Below are 21,334 nucleotides of genomic sequence, written 5' to 3'. Positions count from 1 at the left end.
TCTCTTGTCCTCTCATGTCTTCTCTTGTCCTCTCTTGTCCTCTCCTGTCCTCTCTTATCTTCTCCTGTCCTCTCTTGTCTTCTCCTGTCCTCTCCTGTCTTCTCTTGTCCTCTCCTGTCTTCTCTCCTGTCCTCTCATGTCATCTCTTGTCCTCTCATGTCCTCTCTTGTCCTCTCCTGTCCTCTCCTGTCTTCTCTCCTGTCCTCTCATGTTCTCTCTTGTCCTCTCCTGTCCTCTCTTATCTTCTCCTGTCCTCTCTTGTCTTCTCCTGTCCTCTCCTGTCCTCTCCTGTCCTCTCCTGTCTTCTCTCCTGTCCTCTCATGTCCTCTCTTGTCCTCTCATGTCCTCTCCTGTCTTCTCTCCTGTCCTCTCTTGTCCTCTCTTGTCTTCTCCTGTCCTCTCTTATCCTCTCCTGTCCACTCCTGTCCTCTCTCTTGTCCTCTCATGTCCACTCTCCTGTCCTCTCTTGTCCCATCATGTCCTCTCTCCTGTCCTCTCTTGTCCTCTCTTATCTTCTCTTGTCCTCTCTTGTCCTCTCCTGTCCTCTTTTGTCCTCTCTTGTCCTCTCTGTTTATCTTCCATACGTCTCCTCTCTCTCTCTCTCTCTCACATCCTTTAAACCTCTTTGTCTCTCCTTCTTTTCCTTCTTCTCTCTCTCTCTGTTTATCTCTTCTTCTTCTTTTCCGTCCACGTCTCTTCTCCTCGTCTTCTGTCCACCTGTTTTCTCTCTCTCTCTCCTGACAGGACGACCAAACATGGACATGGAGTAACGACCGCCTGACGCCTCCTCCTCCTCCTCCTCCTCAAAACAAACCTGGTGTCTCTCTACCATCACCGCTAATGCCTTGCTGACTTGCACAAGAGAGCGAGAGACAGTAAAACACAGAGCGAGAGAGAGAGCGAGAGAGAGAGAGCAGATCTATAATCACCACAGCAGAGAAAAAACACTTAGGGCGAGCGAGGAGGCAGCGATACTGTTGATGTTGCAACTCTGAAGAACCATCATCACAATTTAATACCAATTTGAAAAGCTGTAATAAAAGGAGGGCGGAGCTACGGCCAACGTTTACTTTTTAACATTCTGCACAAGAAGGCTCCGCCCCCTCTGGGCAGAAGGGTTCTCCAGGAAGGCTCCGCCCCCTCCGAGCAGAAGGGTTCTCCAGGAAGGCTCCGCCCCCTCCGAGCAGAAGGGTTCTCCAGGAAGGCTCCGCCCCCTCCGAGCAGAAGGGTTCTCCAGGAAGGCTCCACCCCCTACAGACAGAAGGGTTCTCCAGGAAGGCTGGAGGGTAAAAACGGACCTGCGTCCTCGATGCTTCGCTGCGTTCTTTCCATGGCTTGACCTTTGACCGTCGGCTGAACCCTCCCTCTGCCCCTCCCCTTTCCTCATCATGTCCCACCACTTCCTGTCCCGCCTCCCTGACCACTCCAGGCAGGAAACAAAGTGAGGGAGGAGTTAGGCTTCACTGGGCCCCCCGATCCCCCCCCCCCCCCGCCTCGCAGGCCGCAGCTCGGCTCTCGGCGCGTGGATTCCTCTGATGCAAGATGGCGGCCGGCGTGGCGACGTGGCTGCCGTTTGCGCGGGCGGCAGCGGTCGGCTGGCTGCCGCTGGCCAAGAAGACGATGCCCAAACCTCCGGTGGACAATTCGTCCAGGTCTGACGAAATTCTGTACGTCAACGTCAGCGGGGTCAGGTTTCAGGTGGGTGTGGCCTCTACAGAGCACGCTCCAAAATACATTGTAACAGTGACCCCGCCCACTTGGGTAGATTGTGGGTAGTGTAGTTCAGTAGTCCGCTCCATGTTTTCCATGTTTTGAGGCTTTGCTAGCGTTGTTGGCGGAGGAGCTAGCACTGTTATGAATATGTGAGTGTAAGTAATATAACATCATCATTTTTTTTAAATAAAGTTTTGGCTTTGTCTGTCTTCCCCAGACATGGAAGAACACTCTGGACCGTTATCCCGACACGCTGCTCGGATCCTCGGAGAAAGAGTTTTTCTACAACGAAGACACGCAGGAGTATTTCTTTGACCGAGACCCCGAGATGTTCCGGCACATTCTGAACTTTTATCGCACGGGAAAGTTGCACTACCCGAGGTACGAGTGCATCCAGGCCTTCGACGAGGAGCTGGCGTTCTACGGCATCGTCCCAGAGATCATTGGAGATTGTTGCATGGAGGTAAATCTGTTCCAAACTTAAGCCTGTTGGGATGATAAGGTCAAACAAGTTCTTTCAGGTATGAAGGGGCCTGGATCATCAAATGCTAAACTGAAGGGGGAGCCAGTGTAGAGAAGCTAACACTGGAGTGATGTGGTCTCTCTTTCTGGTCAGGAACCAGAAAGCACTGAAGGGTTTTAACAGATTTGTTGGAACATCCTAACAATCTAATCTAGATGTGAGATCCTTTAAGGACAGAATGTTCCTGTTCTGGAAGTTAGATTTATGTGTGAATCAAATGACAAAAATAATTCCAAGGTTCCTCACAGTGGAACTGGAAGCCATGGTGATGTCACCTGGCCTCCCAGGCCTAGTCCTTTGTCTGCCCCGAGGTCTGTCAGGAACACCTCCCTGGGGAGGCACCCCGATGGTATCCTTAGCTAGTCCGAGTTCCTGCTGGAGGGCTGAGCTTCTCACCCTATCTCTGAGGGAGACCCCGGTCACCCCTCTGAGAAAACCCATTTTGGCAGCTGCCAATGGTCTTGTCCTATCGGTCATGACCGATTTATCCTCCACCAGAGGGTCGCGGGGGGTGCTGTGCCTATCTCAGCAGACATTGGGGTACACTCTGGACAGTTCGCCAGTCCATCACAGGGCCACATATAGAGACAAACACACGGGGAGAACATGCAAACTCCTTGCAGAAAGGCCCTTGTTCCGAAGTTGTTCCAAACGGGGCTCAAAACCAGGAATCCGGGTTTTCTTGCTGCAAAGGCAAGAGTGCTAACCACTACACCAACCGTGGGCCCCCTATGGAGAACCAATTTAGAGGTGCTGATTCTCGTCCCCGATCCAGCGAGCGTTGTAGGTCACAGACCGATGATGCCTTCAAGCCCCTGTAAATGTCACAATCTTTGGTCCTTCTTCTTAAAGAGAGGAACCCCCACCCCAGGTCTGCCCCCGTCCCCCATTAATACTGAATACAGTTGGTGTTAACTGGATGATTGTCCACACTGAACAATTTCAGTTTTCTAATTACTGTTGCTATGGGGGAAAGGAATTGGGCTTGTAACAGAAGGGTTGCCGGTTCAAATCCCGATGCAGATCAGTGCTGCTCCTGCGCTCTGGTTTGTCATAAGGACGAGATCTAAGACATGTATCAGTATTAAGAGGTTTGAAGTACCATTTTATTTCTGCCTTCACAATAAGAGCCCTCTTCTCTTCATTCTGTGGCAGGAAGCTGGAAGACTTTTACTGTGGAACATCTGTGGAAATGTATACTTCCTGTAGCTGAGGTTGTTGATTGGTGAGGACGTCACGAACAGAAGAATGCATCTGTCCTTTCAATGTTTAAAATAAATAAACAAACGCATCATTTGCAGCGTGGTAACGTGTAGAGTTTGACCTTTGACCTCCATCCTTGTTGTCTATGCTCGTGCTGAGCCCACTTCAGTTCTTCTCCTCGCCTTCACGTGATAACCTCATCTTCTGCTTTCATGTCTTTTCCGTGAAGGAATACCGAGACCGGAAGAAAGAGAACCAGGAGCGTTTGGCTGAAGACACCGAGGCCAACGAGGCCATGGACGCTCCCCTCCCCCCGCACAGTACGCCCAGGGAGCGTCTGTGGCGAGCGTTCGAGAACCCCCACACCTCCACCATGGCTCTGGTCTTCTACTACGTCACGGGCTTCTTCATCGCCGTCTCCGTCATCGCCAACGTGGTGGAGACGGTTCCGTGCCGGCCTCTGAAGGGCAGCGTGAAAGACCTCCCGTGTGGAGAGAAATACCAGCTGGCCTTCTTCTGCATGGACACGGCCTGCGTCCTCATCTTCACCTTCGAGTACCTGATGCGCCTGTTCGCCGCGCCCAGCCGCAGCAAGTTCATGCGCTCTGTGATGTCCGTGATCGACGTGGTGGCCATCATGCCGTACTACATCGGCCTGGTGATGCCCGAGAACGAGGACGTCAGCGGCGCCTTCGTCACGCTCCGCGTCTTCCGCGTCTTCCGGATCTTCAAGTTCTCGCGCCACTCGCAGGGCCTGAGGATTTTGGGCTACACGTTGAAGAGCTGCGCCTCGGAGCTGGGCTTCCTGCTCTTCTCCCTCACCATGGCCATCATCATCTTCGCCACCGTCATGTTCTACGCCGAGAAGGGCACCGCGGGCTCCACCTTCACCTCCATCCCCGCCTCCTTCTGGTACACCATCGTCACCATGACGACGCTGGGGTGAGTGCGATGATTGACTACTCGACACTTTACTGCTGTTTGTAATATCACCATGGCAACTTGTGTGTGTGTGTGTGTGTGTGTCGCTCATGTTGGTACATGTGTCGTTATTATTATTATTGGTTACGGAGAAAAAAACATTTTTGTGTTGTGTTTCTGCCATGAAAGGAGATGAAGTTTGTGTGTATTTGCCTCCCCCTCAATGCCTCTCAAGTACGGTGGTGAATCTTCACTCTGCCGTCGCCCACACACACACACACACCATCACCATGCAGCTCCAGCAATGATCTATTATCTGCTGCTCAAAGGGTTTTGGAAACATCAGAAATACAGACGTGTGATCATGTGACCCGGAGTCTGTCAGAGAGCTCATCGTGTTCCTGTTCCTCTGTAATAAAATCATCATCAATCTTTTGTGTGAAACACGAGTGTATGTGAGAGCGTTTCAGTCGTGTTTGTGTGACCGTTTCAGTCGTGTTTGTGAGAGTGTTTCAGAAATGTATGTGAGTGTTTCAGTAGTGTTTGTGAGAGTGTTTCAGTAGTGTTTGTAAGAGTGTTTTACTAGTGTTTGTAAGAGCGTTTCAGTAGTGTTTGTGAGAGTGTTTCAGAAATGTATGTGAGAGCATTTCAGTAGTGTTTGTGAGAGTGTTTCAGTAATGTTTGTGAGAGTGTTTCAGTAGTGTTTGTGAGAGCGTTTTAGCAGTGTATGTGAGTGTTTCAGTAGTGTTCGTAAGAGCGTTTCAGTAGTGTTTGTGAGAGCGTTTTAGCAGTGTATGTGAGTGTTTCAGTAGTGTTCGTAAGAGCGTTTCAGTAGTGTATGTGAGATTGTTTCAGTAGTGTTTGTGAGAGCGTTTCAGAGGTGTATGTGAGAGCCTTTCACTAGTGTTTGTAAGAGCGTTTCAGAAGTGTATGTGAGTGTTTCAGTAGTGTTTGTAAGAGCGTTTCAGTAGTGTTTGTGAGAGCGTTTCAGAAGTGTATGTGAGAGCGTTTCAGTAGTGTTTGTAAGATCGTTTCAGTAGTGTTTGTAAGAGCGTTTCAGTAGTGTTTGTGAGAGCGTTTCAGAAGTGTTTGTGAGAGTGTTTCAGTAGTGTTTGTGAGAGCGTTTCAGAAGTGTTTGTGAGAGTGTTTCAGTAGTGTTTGTGAGAGCGTTTCAGAAGTGTTTGTAAGAGCGTTTCAGTAGTGTTTGTGAGAGCGTTTCAGAAGTGTATGTGAGAGCGTTTCAGAAGTGTGTGAGAGGGTTTCAGGAGTGTATGTGAGAGCATTTCAGTAGTTGTGAGTGTTTCAGTAGTGTTTGTAAGAGCGTTTCAGTAGTGTTTGTGAGATTGTTTCAGTAGTGTTTGTGAGAGCGTTTCAGTAGGTCAAAGGGTTATGGAAACATCAGAAACACAAACAGACGTGTGATCCTGTGTTCATGTGATCATGTGATCCACAGACGTGTGATCCTGTGATCATGTGACCCAGAGTCTGTCATAGATCTCATCGTGTTCCTGTTCCTCTGTAATAAAATCATCATAATTGTGTGAAACACCTTGAGATGAGCTGGATCGTCGCGGCTCCACGGTGTCGTGTTTCTTCTGTGGTGGAACGACGTGAACGCAGGACAAAATGCTGCCTCACACAGCTGGATCATCAGAGTGAGTCCTGAGCGTGGACTCGGCCGCCCCTGCACAGGAAATGTAGCCTCGGTCTCATTTTTCCAGTCACATTGTGAAGCTCCGGAGCTGAGCTGAGGTTTTGGATCATGGATCGATGAGTAAACTGAGAGCTTCGGCCATCGCAGGCTTCTCTGCAGCTTCAGGCAGTGACGCCGCGAGAAGCTGGGAGATCGTGTGTCGACGTTTTTTGTTCATAAAACCAAACCAACGTGGCGTGTTTCGGGGTGTTTGGGGTGTTTCTGGTGATGTTAAAATCCCGTCCGTATCTGCTGCTCTCACCAGCGAGCGAGGAAGTTGTTTAAGCTCTCGACTCCATTTACACTGAGTCACTTCAGGCTTCTGCGGCAGATCTGATCTCAAAGAAGCTGAGTGTTAATGCATCCAGGAAGCTTTCAAGACAGATGGGAAAATCAAACATCCACTCACGCTGTGATTCTGTCTGCTCTGTCCTCACATAAATACAGTTCACTCACATCCTCTTCTTTCACTGTAATATTTAAAATCTTTGTATCGACATGTCAATATATCATCATCATCCTCATCGTCGTCGTCTTCGTCCCGACTCATAACATTGAGAAGATATGCTGCTTCGTTACCGTGTGACTCCTGCTGGTGGCGCTGCTTCTCCAGTCGTTGTTATTTATCGTCATGGGGCCAGTTGTTCAAAAAATGTAATCCGGATCAAAATTATCCAGATTTGTTAAATCCCGTTTTTTGCTCTCCAGGATCAGGTAATCCGTCTTACTTTTAAGTCGGCTTTTCAAAGCAACATTGTACGGTGGCCCAGAGGTGTCAGGCCAAATTCAAACGCCACAACACAAATACAAACGCCACAACGCAAATACAAACGCCACAACACAAACACAAATGCCACAACACAAATACAAACGCCACAACGCAAATACAAACGCCACAACGCCACAACGCAAATACAAACGCCACAACGCAAATACAAACGCAACAACACAAACACAAACGCCACAACGCAAATACAAACGCCACAACACAAATACAAACACCACAACACAAATACAAACGCCACAACACAAGCACAAACGCCACAACGCAAATCCAACGCCACAACACAAATACAAAAGCTACAACGCAAATACAAAAGCCACAACACAGATGCAAACATGTTGTGGAAGTGTAGGTCACTTCCATTGTGGGTTACGTTCCGTTGTGGCATTTGTGTTTGTGTTGTGGCTTTCGTATTTGTGTTGTCGCGTTTGTATTTGTGTTGTGGCTTTAGTATTTGTGTTGTGGCGTTTGTGTTCGTGTTGTGGCTTTCGTATTTGTGTTGTCTCGTTTGTATTTGTGTTGTGTCGTTTGTATTTGCGTTGTGGCGTTTGTATTTGCGTTGTGGCGTTTGTATTTGCGTTGTGGCGTTTGTATTTGGCCTGACACCTCTGGGCCACCGTAACATTGGATTGCATCACCCTGATCCAGACTCACAGTTTTCAGGATTACCAAATCCGGATTACCAGCTCTGTACAGAACAGGTAGAAGAGCCAACATTGGGTCACTTTAAGTGTTTGTTTTGAGACGAAACACAAGACAAAAACAACCACAACCGTCAGAATGAGACACTGACTGGACGTGGAGTTCATATCTGATGATTGTTTCTTTGACATTAATATACAGTGATGAAGATTACCTTTGAACAACTGGCCCCAGATGATTCAAATATAACAACGTTTCTGAGAGAATTGTCGGTTTATCAACGAGATCCTTTCATCTGAACCAGATTCAACTGCTCCTCCTCCTCCTCTCTACACCTCCTCCTCCTCCTCCTCCTCTGCTGTGATCTTGTCGTTTGTTTCTCTGTGTTCTTTCTCCGTCTTGTCGTTGTTTTTCATCTCTGTTCTTTTATTGCTTTGCTCCTGTGTTTTTATCACAGTGTAAATAAAGTCAAACAACATCAGAGACGCAGAGGAGAAGCATGAGCAGCTGCTCAGAACAACTCTTTATTCACTGTCGTTTTCTCCTTGTGGCAGCAGAACAAATCTGTGAAACATAATATATACATATACATAGATATATTTATATCTATGTATGTCTATATATATTATATATATATATATATGTTGTCTGGTTTTAAATCAAAGAAATACATGAATGAGTAGTGTATGTGAGAGTGTTTCAGTAGTGTATGTGAGAGCGTTTCAGTAGTGTATGTGAGAGTGTTTCAGTAGTGTATGTGTGAGTGTTTCAGTAGTGTATGTGAGTGTTTCAGTGGTGTATGTGAGAGCGTTTCAGTAGTGTATGTGTGAGTGTTTCAGTAGTGTATGTGAGAGCGTTTCAGTAGTGTATGTGAGAGTGTTTCTCATGTGTGAGAGCGTTTCTCTCTCTCTTTGTTTGTGTGAGTGTTTCAGTAGTGTATGTGAGTGTTTCAGTAGTGTATGTGAGAGTGTTTCTCGTGTGTGAGAGCGTTTCTCTCTCTCTTTGTGTGTGTTCTGTAACAGTGATATTACGACTGGTTTCATGTAAGACTGTGACATTTATCACAGCAGCTCGGATTATGATGTAACATGATTATGATCATTTAGACATTTCACTTTTATGCAGATTAAGCTGTTTCAGACATGAACTCTGAGACATTGTTTCCTCTTCACAGAATGAAGAATGTAGCAGGACAGACATATAGACAACAGCAGGCTGTCCATACATTTGTGAGAGCGTTGCAGTAGCGTTTGTGAGAGTGTTTCACGTGTGTGAGCGCTTTATGTGTGTGAGAGCGTTTCAGTAGCGTTTGCGAGAGCTTTTCACGTGTGAGAGCATTTCAGAAGTGTCAGTGAGAGCGTTTTTAGTCACGTGTGTGAGAGCGTGTCAGTAGTGTATGTGAGAACATTTCAGTTATGTATGTGAGAGCGTTTCAGTTATGTGTGTGAGAGCGTTTCACGTGTGTGAGAGCGTTTCAGTGGTGTATGTGAGAGTGTTTCACATGTGTGAGAGGCATTTCAGTAGCCTATGTGAGAACATTTCAGTAGCGTTTTTGAGAGCGTTTCACGTGTGTGAGAGTGTTTCAGTCGAGTATGTGAGAGTGTTTCAGTTATGTGTGTGAGAGCGTTTCACGTGTGTGAGAGCGTTTCAGTGGTGTATGTGAGAGTGTTTCACATGTGTGAGAGGCATTTCAGTAGCCTATGTGAGAACATTTCAGTAGCGTTTTTGAGAGCGTTTCACGTGTGTGAGAGTGTTTCAGTCGAGTATGTGAGAGTGTTTCAGTTATGTGTGTGAGAGCGTTTCACGTGTGTGAGAGCGTTTCAGTGGTGTATGTGAGAGTGTTTCACATGTGTGAGAGGCATTTCAGTAGCCTATGTGAGAACATTTCAGTAGCGTTTTTGAGAGCGTTTCACGTGTGTGAGAGCGTTTCAGTCATGTATGTGAGAGCTGGTTATGTTTAAGGTTAGTGATAAAACTTTGTTGTGTGTATGTATGTGTGTGTGTGTGTGTGTGTGTGTGTGTGTGCTCCTCACAGTTGACTCCATCACATCCTAATTGTGCAGCAGTCAGTAACAGTGAGAGTGGAGCAGAAACAAAGTCAAAAGATACGTAGTGAGGACACGAGGACACAAGGACACAAGGACACAAGGACATGAGGACAGATGATGAACACAGGATCAGATGGATCGGTCATTTCCTGTGATACGATCCCTCAAAGAAGGACAGAAGGACAGAATGACGGGTCAAAGGCAACTGAACTGGAGCATCTAGGTCAGTTAGGACAATAAGGTGAAGCTATGCTGATATAATGTTGTTCAGGTTCAGGTTCAGGTTCAGGTTCAGGTTCAGGTTCAGGTTCAGGTTCTGTTGTGTCATGTGGACTTCAAATGTCATATATGTGACAATCATTTGGAGGACAGGAAGTGATGGAACCATGGACAGAGGACAATCTGGCCGAGCCATACACATGTCCCCTAAATATAAAGTGACCTGACCTTTGACCTTTGACCTTTAACCTAACAGCAGATAAATACGAGAAGGTAAATGAATGATCGGCGTTGAGCTTATTTTATCTTCTCTCTGTGTGTTTGTGATTTTTTCCTCAGCCTGTTTCAGTTTTATTTTCAGACTTGAATCTAAACTTAGATCCACTTCCTGCTCGTGTGACTCATTGATTCTCCGTTTATATTTATTCTCTTTGAATTTGTCTGTGGATCAGAGGGAAAGTCCAATGACTGAGTCTGCACCAAGGACAATGTGTGTGTGTGTGTGTGTGTGTGTGTTCGTGTGTGTGTGTGTGTGTGTGTGTGTGTGGGTGTGTGTGTGTGTGTGTGTGTGTGTGTGTGTGTGTGTGGTCAGGACTTCCTCTGGTCCATTATTGTCTTTCATGTTTTATTCATGTCGTTGTATTTACTTCACTTTCACCTCCTCTCTGTGTCCTGACCTGTCATCACAATTAATGCAACGTCATCAGCAGATCTGATGAAGTGGTGAAATGGTGATGTGGTGAATTGATGATGTGATGAAGTGATGATGTGATGATGTCATGATGTGATGAAGTGATGATGTGATGAAGTGGTGATGTGGTGAATTGATGAAATGATGTGATGAAGTGGTGAAATGGTGAAGTGGTGATGTGATTGATGTAATGATGTGGTGAATTGATGAAATGATGATGTGGTGAATTGATGAAGTGATGAAGTCGTGAAGTGATGATGTGGTGAATTGATGAAGTGATGATGTGGTGAATTGATGAAGTGATGATGTGATGAAGTCGTGAAGTGATGATGTGGTGAATTGATGAAGTGATAATGTGGTGAATTGATGATGTGATGAAGTGATGAAGTGATGATGTGATAAAGTGGTGAATTGCTGTAATGAAGTGATGATGTGATGATGTGGTGAATTGATGTGATGATGTGATGAAGTGATGATGTGATGAAGTGGTGAATTGATGAAGTGATGAAGTGATGATGTGATGAAGTGATGAGGTGATGATATGATGAAGTGATGATGTGATGAATTAATGAAGTGATGATGTGATGATGTGATGAAGTGATGATGTGATGATGTGATAAATTGATGTGATGATGTGATGAAGTGGTGAAGTAATGAAGTGATGATGTGATGATGTGATGAAGTGATGAATTGATGATGTGATGAAGTGATGAAGTAATGAAGTGATGATGTGATGATGTGATGAAGTGGTGATGTGATGATGTGATGAAGTGGTGAAGTAATGAAGTGATGATGTGATGATGTGATGAAGTGATGATGTGATGATGTGATGAAGTGATGAAGTGATGAAGTGATGAAGTAATGAAGTGATGATGTGATGATGTGATGAAGTGGTGATGTGGTGATGTGGTGAATTGATGAAGTGATGTGATGAAGTGATGATGTGATGATGTGATGAAGTGATGAAGTAATGAAGTGATGATGTGATGATGTGATGAAGTGGTGATGTGGTGATGTGGTGAATTGATGAAGTGATGTGATGAAGTGATGAAGTGGTGATGTGGTGAATTGATGAAGTGGTGATGTTGTGAATTGATGAAGTGGTGAAGTGATGAAGTCGTAAAGTGATGATGTGGTGAATTGATGAAGTGATAATGTGGTGAATTGATGATGTGATGAAGTGATGATGTGATGAAGTGATGATGTGATGAATTGATGATGTGATGAAGTGGTGAATTGCTGTAATGAAGTGATGATGTGATGAATTGATGTGATGAAGTGATGATGTGATGAATTGATGTGATGAAATGATGATGTGATGAAGTGGTGAATTGATGAAGTGATGATGTGATGAAGTGGTGAATTGATGAAGTGATGATGTGGTGAAGTGATGACGTGATGAAGGGATGAATTGATGATGTGATGAAGTGGTGAATTGATGAAGTGATGAGGTGATGAATTGATGATGTGATGATGTGATGAATTGATGATGTGATGAATTGATGATGTGATGAAGTGGTGAATTGCTGTAATGAAGTGATGATGTGATGATGTGGTGAATTGATGTGATGAAGTGATGATGTGATGAAGTGATGAAGTGGTGAAGTGATGATGTGATGATGTGATGAAGTGATGAATTGATGATGTGATGAAGTGGTGATGTGATGATGTGGTAAAGTGGTGAAGTGATGATGTGATGATGTGATGAAGTGATGAATTGATGATGTGATGAAGTGGTAAAGTGGTGAAGTGATGATGTGATGAAGTGGTGAATTGATGAAGTGATGAAGTGATGAAGTGATGATGTGGTGAAGTGATGAAGTGGTGAATCGATGATGTGATGATTTGATGAAGTGATGATTTGCTGATGTGGTGAATTGATGAAGTGATGATGTGATGATGTGGTGAATTGATGAATTGATGAAGTGATGATGTGATGATGTGATGAAGTAATGAAGTGGTGATGTGATTTAATCAGGACCGGAGCACATTAGCATCTAAGCTACGCTAGTTTGACTTAAACCTGAGTTTAATTACGCTGTTGCTCTCAAGCATTGTTTTTTTTTTACATTGTTATGCATCGTAATAATGACTTCATTCATGTTAGCTCGTTACCTGAGCACAAAAAAGAACGTAACGTTAACTGATATGAAGTGAGCGAGTGAATTCTTCAAATTTGTTCGTTCCAGTCGCTCCTCCTGACGTCTCCGGTTAGCCTTGAAAGATGTGCAACTCGACGGTATCAAGTAAAACTTTGTGTTTTCGTCTTGTTTGTTAAAACGTTTCGGGCAACCGACAGCACAATAACACATGTTGTTGCGTAGACTGCAAAGGCGTCTGTCGTCCCCTCACAACTGGACGTGGATCCTGCAGCCCAGGCGTCGCAGGTCCCTGCAGACGGAGTCATTGTCTTCTTCAGTGGTTCAGCAGCAACAATAGATGTCTCTAACATCACGTCAAGTGTCGTCGCTCTGCAGACTTTAATCTCCAGACAGTCATGTGATCTGTGACCTGACGTGACCTTTCAGAAACATGTGAGAGAATGAGATGAAAATGAGGAGAAGAAGAAGAGGAGGAGGAGGAGGAGGAGGAGGAGGAGGAGGAGGAGGACAGGGCTGGGATCGTGGAGGAGAGAACATGGAACAGCCATTCTTTCTCCTGCAACTTTCATCATCGCTCCATCAATTAAACATGGATGTGGATTACACTGCTGCAGGAGACGAGAGGGGGGGGGGGGGGGGAAGAGAGGAAGAGAGGGAGAGAGGGTTCAGGGAGAAAAGGAGAGAAAAGAAGAGGTGAGAGGAGGAAGAGGAAGGGTGAAGGGTGGGAGGAGGGAAAGAGGAGGAGAGCAGGGAGGCTTTTAGTAACTGACTGTGTCCAAGAATAGAAGTTTTCAAAGAGGAAAAACAAACTGAGCTGATGATCAAACCAGAGCGATCGATACCACGTCCTTGTGAAGAACGATCGCCGAGGAGGGAAGAGGAGGAGGAGGAAGAGGAGGAGGAGGAAGAGGAGGAGGAAGAGGAGGAGGAGAAAAAAACTTCAGATGCATAAATGTTTTAAATCTCTTTTTTTGGATCAGTGTCAGTGAGTTAATCTGATTGACGTGAACGCTGCAGGAGAATCACCTGCTCTCTCTCTTTAATCGTCCTTCCTGGTTTCCTTCACTAATCTGATTAGCGTTGTCTGTCGGCTCGATCGCATCGGGGATCGGCTCGCTCTCCTGTTTCAGGTGCACGATAAGGTGCCTGCGTTTGATTGGCTGACCCGGGCACTAATGGTTTCCTATCTGCACCAATCAGGGAATCGGGGCCTCATCTTTGTCTGCGTCTGCTGTCGTAAAACGCGGAGCCTTTATCTCGGTCGACCTCGGTCGTCTCTGTCCGTGGTTGTCATGGCGTCGTAGTTTGGGTGCAGGATGACATAATCCTGACCATGAAATATTTAATGTACTGAGAGAGCAGCAGCTCAGAATAACCGGGCTGACCCGGGCCTCCTGAGGGTTTCTAAAACCTTTATTTGTCACGACGGTTGATTCTAGCGCTCTCTCACTCTCTCTCTCCCTCTCTCTCTCTCTCTCTCTGTGTATTATGGGATGCCTTGCGTGGAGGTTTTTTTTTCCCCCCGGCAGAATCCAGATTAGTCTGGCGTCGAAATGCTGATGCATCATTTAGTTCAGAGGTCATTGTCATGACATCACTCATTTAAGGGCTTCGCATATGACAAGCTAACACAAGCTAAAACAAGCTAACCTCATCTTGTGTCACCATGTTTTCATTGATCGAGTTGAAAACATGGTGACACAAACCTGTCCATACCTGTCCACACCTGTCCACACCTGTACAAACCTGTCCACACCTATCCACATCTGTCCACACCTGTCCACACCTGTACAGACCTATCCACACCTGTATAAACCTGACCACACCTGTCCACACCTGTACAAACCTGTCCACACCTGTACAAACCTGTACACACCTGTACACACCTGTACAAACCTGTACACACCTGTACAAACCTATCCACACCTGTCCACACCTATACAAACCTGTCCACACCTGTACACACCTGTACAAACCTGTCCACACCTATACAAACCTGTCCACACCTGTACACACCTGTACAAACCTGTACAAACCTATCCACACCTGTACAAACCTGTACAAACCTGTCCACACCTATCCATACCTGTCCACACCTGTACAAACCTGTCCACACCTATCCATACCTGTCCACACCTGTACAAACCTGTCCACACCTGTCCATACCTGTCCACACCTGTCCACACCTGTACAAACCTGTCCACACCTATCCATACCTGTCCACACCTGTCCAAACCTGTCCACACCTGTCCATACCTGTCCACACCTGTCCACACCTGTACAAACCTGTCCACACCTATCCACATCTGTCCACACCTGTCCACACCTGAACAGACCTATCCACACCTGTATAAACCTGACCACACCTGTCCACACCTGTACAAACATGTCCACACCTGTACAAACCTGTACACACCTGTACACACCTGTACAAACCTATCCACACCTGTCCACACCTATACAAACCTGTCCACACCTGTACAAACCTGTACACACCTATCCACATCTGTCCACACCTGTACAGACCTATCCACACCTGTATAAACCTGACCACACCTGTCCACACCTGTACAAACCTGTCCACACCTGTACAAACCTGTCCACACCTGTACAAACATGTCCACACCTGTACAAACCTGTACACACCTGTACACACCTGTACACACCTGTCCACACCTGTACACACCTGTACAAACCTGTCCACACCTATACAAACCTGTCCACACCTGTACAAACCTGTCCACATCTGTATAAACCTATCCACACCTGTACAAACATGTAAAAACCTGTCAACACCCTTTTTGTTGAATAGAACTTTGTTCATAATAATCTAGCTAACTAGCTAGCTAACTAGCTAACTAGCGAGCTAACTTGTGTTTTCTTCGTACAGGTACGGCGACATGGTTCCTAACACCATTGCTGGGAAGATATTTGGGTCCATCTGCTCACTCAGTGGTGTCCTGGTCATCGCGCTGCCCGTCCCCGTCATCGTGTCCAACTTCAGCAGAATCTATCACCAGAACCAGAGGGCGGATAAGATGAGAGCACAGCAGGTGAGACAGGTTCATCTATGAGAGCACAGCAGGTGAGACAGGTTCATCTGTGAGAGCACAGCAGGTGAGACAGGTTCAAACAAAAAGTTTCTGGGAATGACTTGAAATTTACCATCATAATAGTCGTCATCGCCCTGAACAAGGATCTGTTGAAATTATTTGCAAAACTCTTAAGGAATAATTTTAATGAATTTTTGAAATTCAGGAAATTATCTATGAGAGCACAGCAGGTGAGACAGGTTGAGACATGTGTATTTATATATTCTATGTTCTAAAACCTGTCTGAGTTACACAAAGTCATTTATCACAGAATGCACCTTTAAATTGTGTTAGTGTGTGTTTGTGTGCGGTGACAATGTTGTTGTTTGTTGTTTAACAGAAAGTGCGTTTAGCTCGAATCCGCATGGCAAAGAAAGGAACAACCAACGCTTTTCTACAATACAAAGAAGACAGATCACTGGGGGTGAGACACACACACACACACACACACACACACACACACACACACACACACACACACACATGCACAAACAGCTTCTATGAACTAATTATTATACTTCTCCATCGCCTCCACAGCTACGGCTAAAGCTACAACTAAAGCTAAAGCTACAACTAAAGCTAAAGTTACAGCTACAGTCACAGTCACAACTACAGCAACAGCTAAAGCTAAAGCTACAACTAAAGCTAAAGCCAAAGCCAAAGCTACAACTAAAGCTACAGCTACAACTAAAGCTAAAGCCAAAGCTACAACTAAAGCTACAGCTAAAGCTAAAGCCAAAATTACAATTAAAGCTACAACTAAAGCTACAGCTACAGCTACAACTAAAGCTAAAGCCAAAGCTACAACTAAAGCTACAGCTAAAGCTAAAGCCAAAACTACAATTAAAGCTACAGCTAAAGCCAAAGCTACAACTAAAGCTACAGCTACAGCTACAACTAAAGCCAAAGCCTAAGCTACAACTAAAGCTACAGCTACATCTACAGCTACAACTACAACAACAGCTAAAGCTACAACTAAAGCTAAAGCCAAAGCCAAAGCTACAACTAAAGCTACAGCTACAGCTACAACTAAAGCTAAAGCCAAAGCCAAAGCTACAACTAAAGCTACAGCTAAAGCTAAAGCCAAAGCTACAGCTAAAGCTAAAGCCAAAGCTACAGCTACAGCTACAGCTACAGCTAAAGCTAAAGCTAACGCCAAAATTACAACTAAAGCTACAGCTACAGCTACAACTAAAACTAAAGCCAAAGCTACAACTAAAGCTACAACTAAAGCTACAGCTAAGACCAAAGCCAAAGCTACAACTAAAGCTATAACTAAAGCTACAGCTAGAGCTACAGCTACAGCTACAACTAAAGCTAAAGCCAAAGCCAAAATTACAACTAAAGCTACAGCTAAAGCCAAAGCTACAGCTAAAGCTAAAGCCAAAATTACAACTAAAGCTACAGCTAAAGCCAAAGCTACAACTAAAGCTACAGCTACAACCAAAGCCAAAGCTACAACTAAAGCTACAACTAAAGCTACAGCTACAGCTACAGCTACAACTAAAGCTAAAGCCAAAGCTACAACCAAAGCTACAGGTCTGATAAACAACGCGCTAGTGTGAAACTTCCTGTAGCTACAGCGTGGAGGCGACGCACAAGTATAAAACTGACTTGTGTTAACTTTATTTTATGTGACAAAATAACCACAACTGTGTGAGATCATTATTATTATTGAAAAACACATTGAAAAATAACTGGAGCTTTTTCGAACGACATCTTTGTTGTTGTTGATCTGAGGAGGCGTCACGCTGTCTGAGTGCTGCTCACCACAGTGCAATTACACTCGACAACTGTGGGGGGCGCCTGTGAGTCGGAAATCTAAAATGTGTGTGTGTGTGTGTGTGTGTAGGATCGGGACAGTGACAGCACGGCTCTGTGTGTGAAGAACAGATCAGCGTTTGAACACCAACATCATCATCTGCTGCACTGTCTGGAGAAAACAACGGTGAGAAACACACACACACGCACACACACACACGCACACACACACACACACACACACACACACAGATGTTTGCACAGACGTCTGTCCTACCTTGTGTCCTCGCAGAACCACGAGTTCACAGACGAGATGACGTACAGCGAGCTCTGTATGACCGAGTCCGTCGGCTTCAGGACGAGTCGCAGCACTTCCCTGTCGAGCCAGCAGGGGGCGCAGAACAACTCCACCGGCTGCTGCCCGCGGCGGGCCCGGAGACGAGCCGCCATGCGTCTGGCCAACTCCACGGTGTCCGTGAGCCGGGGCAGCATTCAGGAGCTGGACACGCTGCACATGAAAATCACCGCCATACCACCGCAAACGTAAACACGCACACCACATCTGTGACACGCGGGGGCGCTGTGGGTCAATCTTCTGATCGGAGGGTGGTCCACATGTCTTTGTGTCCCTGGATCTGGACTCTTGAGGGTTTAGACCCTGACATAGGTGTTTAGACCCGGACTCTGGAGGATTTAGACCCGGACTAAGGTGTTTAGACCCGGACTCTGGAGGATTTAGACTCGGACTCTGGAGGATTTAGACCTGGACTTTTGAGGGTTTAGACCTGGACTAAGGTGTTTAGACCTGGACTAAGGTGTTTAGACCTGGACTAAGAAGTTTAGACCTGGACTAAGGTGTTTAGACCTGGATCCTCTGATCAGAGGATGGTCAACATGTCTTTGTGTCCCTGGATCTGGACTCTTGAGGGTTAAGACCTGGACTAAGGTGTTTAGACCTGGACTCTTGAGGGTTTAGATGTGGACTAAGGTGTTTAGACCTGGACTCTTGAGGGTTTAGACCTGGACTAAGGTGTTTAGACCTGGACTAAGGTGTTTAGACCTGGATCTTCTGATCGGAGGGTGTTTCACATGTCTTTGAGTCCCTGGACCTGGACTCTTGAGGGTTTAGGCCTGGACTAATGTGTTTAGACCTCGACTCTTGAAGGTTCAGACCTGGACTTTTGAGGGTTTAGATCTTGACTAAGGTGTTTAGACTTAGATCCTCTGATTGGAGGGTGTTCCACATGTCTTTGTGTCCCTGGATCTGGACTCTTGAAGGTTTAGACCTGGACTAAGGTGTTTAGACCTGGATCTTCTGATCGGAGGGTGGTCCACATGTCTTTGTGTCCATGGATCTGAACTCTTGAGGGTTTAGACCTGGACTCTTGAAGGTTCAGACCTGGACTTTTGAAGGTTTATACCTGGACTTTTGAGGGTTTAGACCTTGACTAAGGTGTTTAGACTTAGATCTTCTGATTGGAGGGTGGTCCACATGTCTTTGTGTCCCTGGGTGTGTGATAGATACAGACGTTTATGAACGGGTGAACAGATGTATCATTGATCAGTTGTTTTCATTGATGTTGTTTAGATGTGTTTAGACCTGGACTCTTGAGGGTTTAGACCTGGACTCTTGAGGGTTTAGACCTGGACTCTTGAAGGTTCAGACCTGAACTTTTGAGGGTTTAGACCTTGACTAAGTTATTTAGACTTAGATCTTCTGATTGGAGGGTGTTCCACATGTATTTGTGTCACTGGACCTGGACTCTTGAAGGTTTAGACCTGGACTTTTGAGGGTTTAGACCTGGACTCTTGAGGGTTTAGACCTGGACTAATGTGTTTAGACCTGGACTCTTGAGGGTTTAGACCAGGACTAAGGTGTTTAGACCTGGACTAATGTGTTTAGACCTGGACTCTTGAAGGTTTAGACCTGGACTTTTGAGGGTTTAGACCTGGACTCTTGAGGGTTTAGACCTGGACTAATGTGTTTAGACCTGGACTCTTGAGGGTTTAGACCAGGACTAAGGTGTTTAGACTTGGACTCTTGAAGGTTTAGACCTGGACTTTGAGGATTTAGACCTGGACTAAGGTGTTTAGACCTGGATCTTTTCATCGGAGGGTGGTCCATACAGATACAGATGTGTCATTGATCGGTTGTTTTTCTTCTCCCTCAGTCGTTCCAGCCTCAACGCTCAGCTCGAGGACCTGAAGCTAAATTGCGGGGAACAGGATTTCAGCGCGGCCATCATCAGCATCCCCACGCCGCCCGCCAACACACCTGAGGAGAGCCTGCCTCCCTCACCCGCTCCCATCCCCGGCATCCTGAGAAACACCCGCGCCACGGCGTACACTCACGAAAAGATCAAAGTCTCCTCCTTATAGCCTTCAGACCTCAGCGGTAAGCCCCTCCCCCTCTGGACCCTGAGCAGCAGCAGCTTCTGCTCCCTGAGCTTCTCACACAGTTTGCAGATGATTTTGAAAACAAACCCGGGAACAGAATATGTCATCGTGGAGCGGAAACGACGTGGACGTGAAGGTAGAACCAAAGTCCTTTAACCCCCGACCCTGTGACCTCTGACCTTTGAACGGGTCGTCTGGCTGATTGACTGGGTCCACTTTGCAAAACCACTGAACGTACAAGAGGGAAGTAAAACGGCAGCCGAGGCTGGTGTTTAGACCTGGACTAAGGTGTTTAGACCTGGACTAAGGTGTTTAGACCTGGACTAAGGTGTTGAGACCTGGACTAAGGTGTTGAGACCTGGACTCTTGAGGGTTTAGAAGGTTAAGACATGGACTCTTGAAGGTTTAGACCTGGACTCTTGAAGGTTTAGACCTGGACTTTTCAGGTTTTAGACCTGGACTCTTGAGGGTTTATAACTGGACTCTTGAGGGTTTAGACCTGGACTCTTGAGGGTTTAGACCTGGACTCTTGAAGGTTTAGACCTGGACTCTTGAAGGTTTAGACCTGGACACTTGAAGGTTTAGACCTGGACTCTTGAAGGTTTAGACCTGGACTCTTGAAGGTTTAGACCTGGACTCTTGAAGATTTAGACCTGGACTCTTGAAGGTTTAGATCTGGACTCTTGAAGGTTTAGACCTGGACTCTTGAGGGTTTAGACCTGGACTCTTGAGGGTTTAGATCTGGACTCTTGAAGGTTTAGCCCTGGACTCTTGAGGGTTTAGACCTGGACTCTTGAGGGTTTAGATCTGGACTCTTGAAGGTTTAGCCCTGGACTCTTGAGGGTTTAGACCTGGACTCTTGACAGTTAAGACCAGGACTCTTGAGGGTTTAGACATGGACTCTTGAAGGTTTAGACCTGACTCTTGAAGGTTTAGACCTGGACTCTTGAAGGTTTAGACCTGGACTCTTGAGAGTTTGGACCTGGACTCTTGAGGGTTTGGACCTGGACTCTTCAGGTTTTAGACCTGGTTCTTGGAGGTTTAGACCTGGACTCTTGAAGGTTTAGACCTGGACTCTTGAAGGTTTAGACCTGGACTCTTGAAGGTTTAGCCCTGGACTCTTGAAGGTTTAGACCTGGACTCTTGAAGGTTTAAACTCAGAGACAAAGTGATAAACGTTGAAAACGACTCTTCATCAGCTCAGGATGTTTCAGGTCACATGTTCAGGAAACACTTTATGAAAATGCGACGCCGACGACGGACTGAACCAAACTGGATTAAGTGCGTTTTCTAAATAAGAGAATGTTTCTTCACTGAGATCAGATTAAAGTGATCTGATCCGACTCTCACACGGAAACTAAAGCCTTTTACTTTTCAAAATATGCAACACTGAAACAAACAGGACAATAGTATCAACAAAGCAGGATAATAAGAATAATAACGATAATAATAACGACGATAATAATAATAATAATGATAATGATAATGAAATCATGTATTTAAAAGCTTCTGTCACTGCAGGGAACAAAATGTAAAGCAATTAAG

At 45.7% G+C, this 21,334-nt stretch overlaps 1 protein-coding gene across 1 annotated transcript; it reads left to right on the top strand.

Annotated features, from left to right (window-relative positions):
- Positions 1 to 1,542: 1,542 nt before the first annotated feature.
- kcnd1 (potassium voltage-gated channel, Shal-related subfamily, member 1) lies at positions 1,543 to 19,771 on the top strand (the record flags this gene model as incomplete). The annotated part of the gene is made up of 8 exons (XM_083894839.1): positions 1,543 to 1,698; positions 1,931 to 2,176; positions 3,669 to 4,381; positions 15,430 to 15,592; positions 15,972 to 16,055; positions 17,484 to 17,579; positions 17,685 to 17,935; positions 19,564 to 19,771. The coding sequence occupies 8 exons, from the start codon at positions 1,543 to 1,545 to the stop codon at positions 19,769 to 19,771; spliced, it is 1,917 nt and encodes a 638-aa protein (XP_083750965.1).
- Positions 19,772 to 21,334: the final 1,563 nt, after the last annotated feature.

Source organism: Microchirus variegatus (assembly GCF_963457635.1).
Source record: "Microchirus variegatus genome assembly, chromosome: 9".
NCBI lineage: Eukaryota > Metazoa > Chordata > Actinopteri > Pleuronectiformes > Soleidae > Microchirus > Microchirus variegatus.
This window is presented reverse-complemented; position numbering and strand designations above follow the sequence as displayed.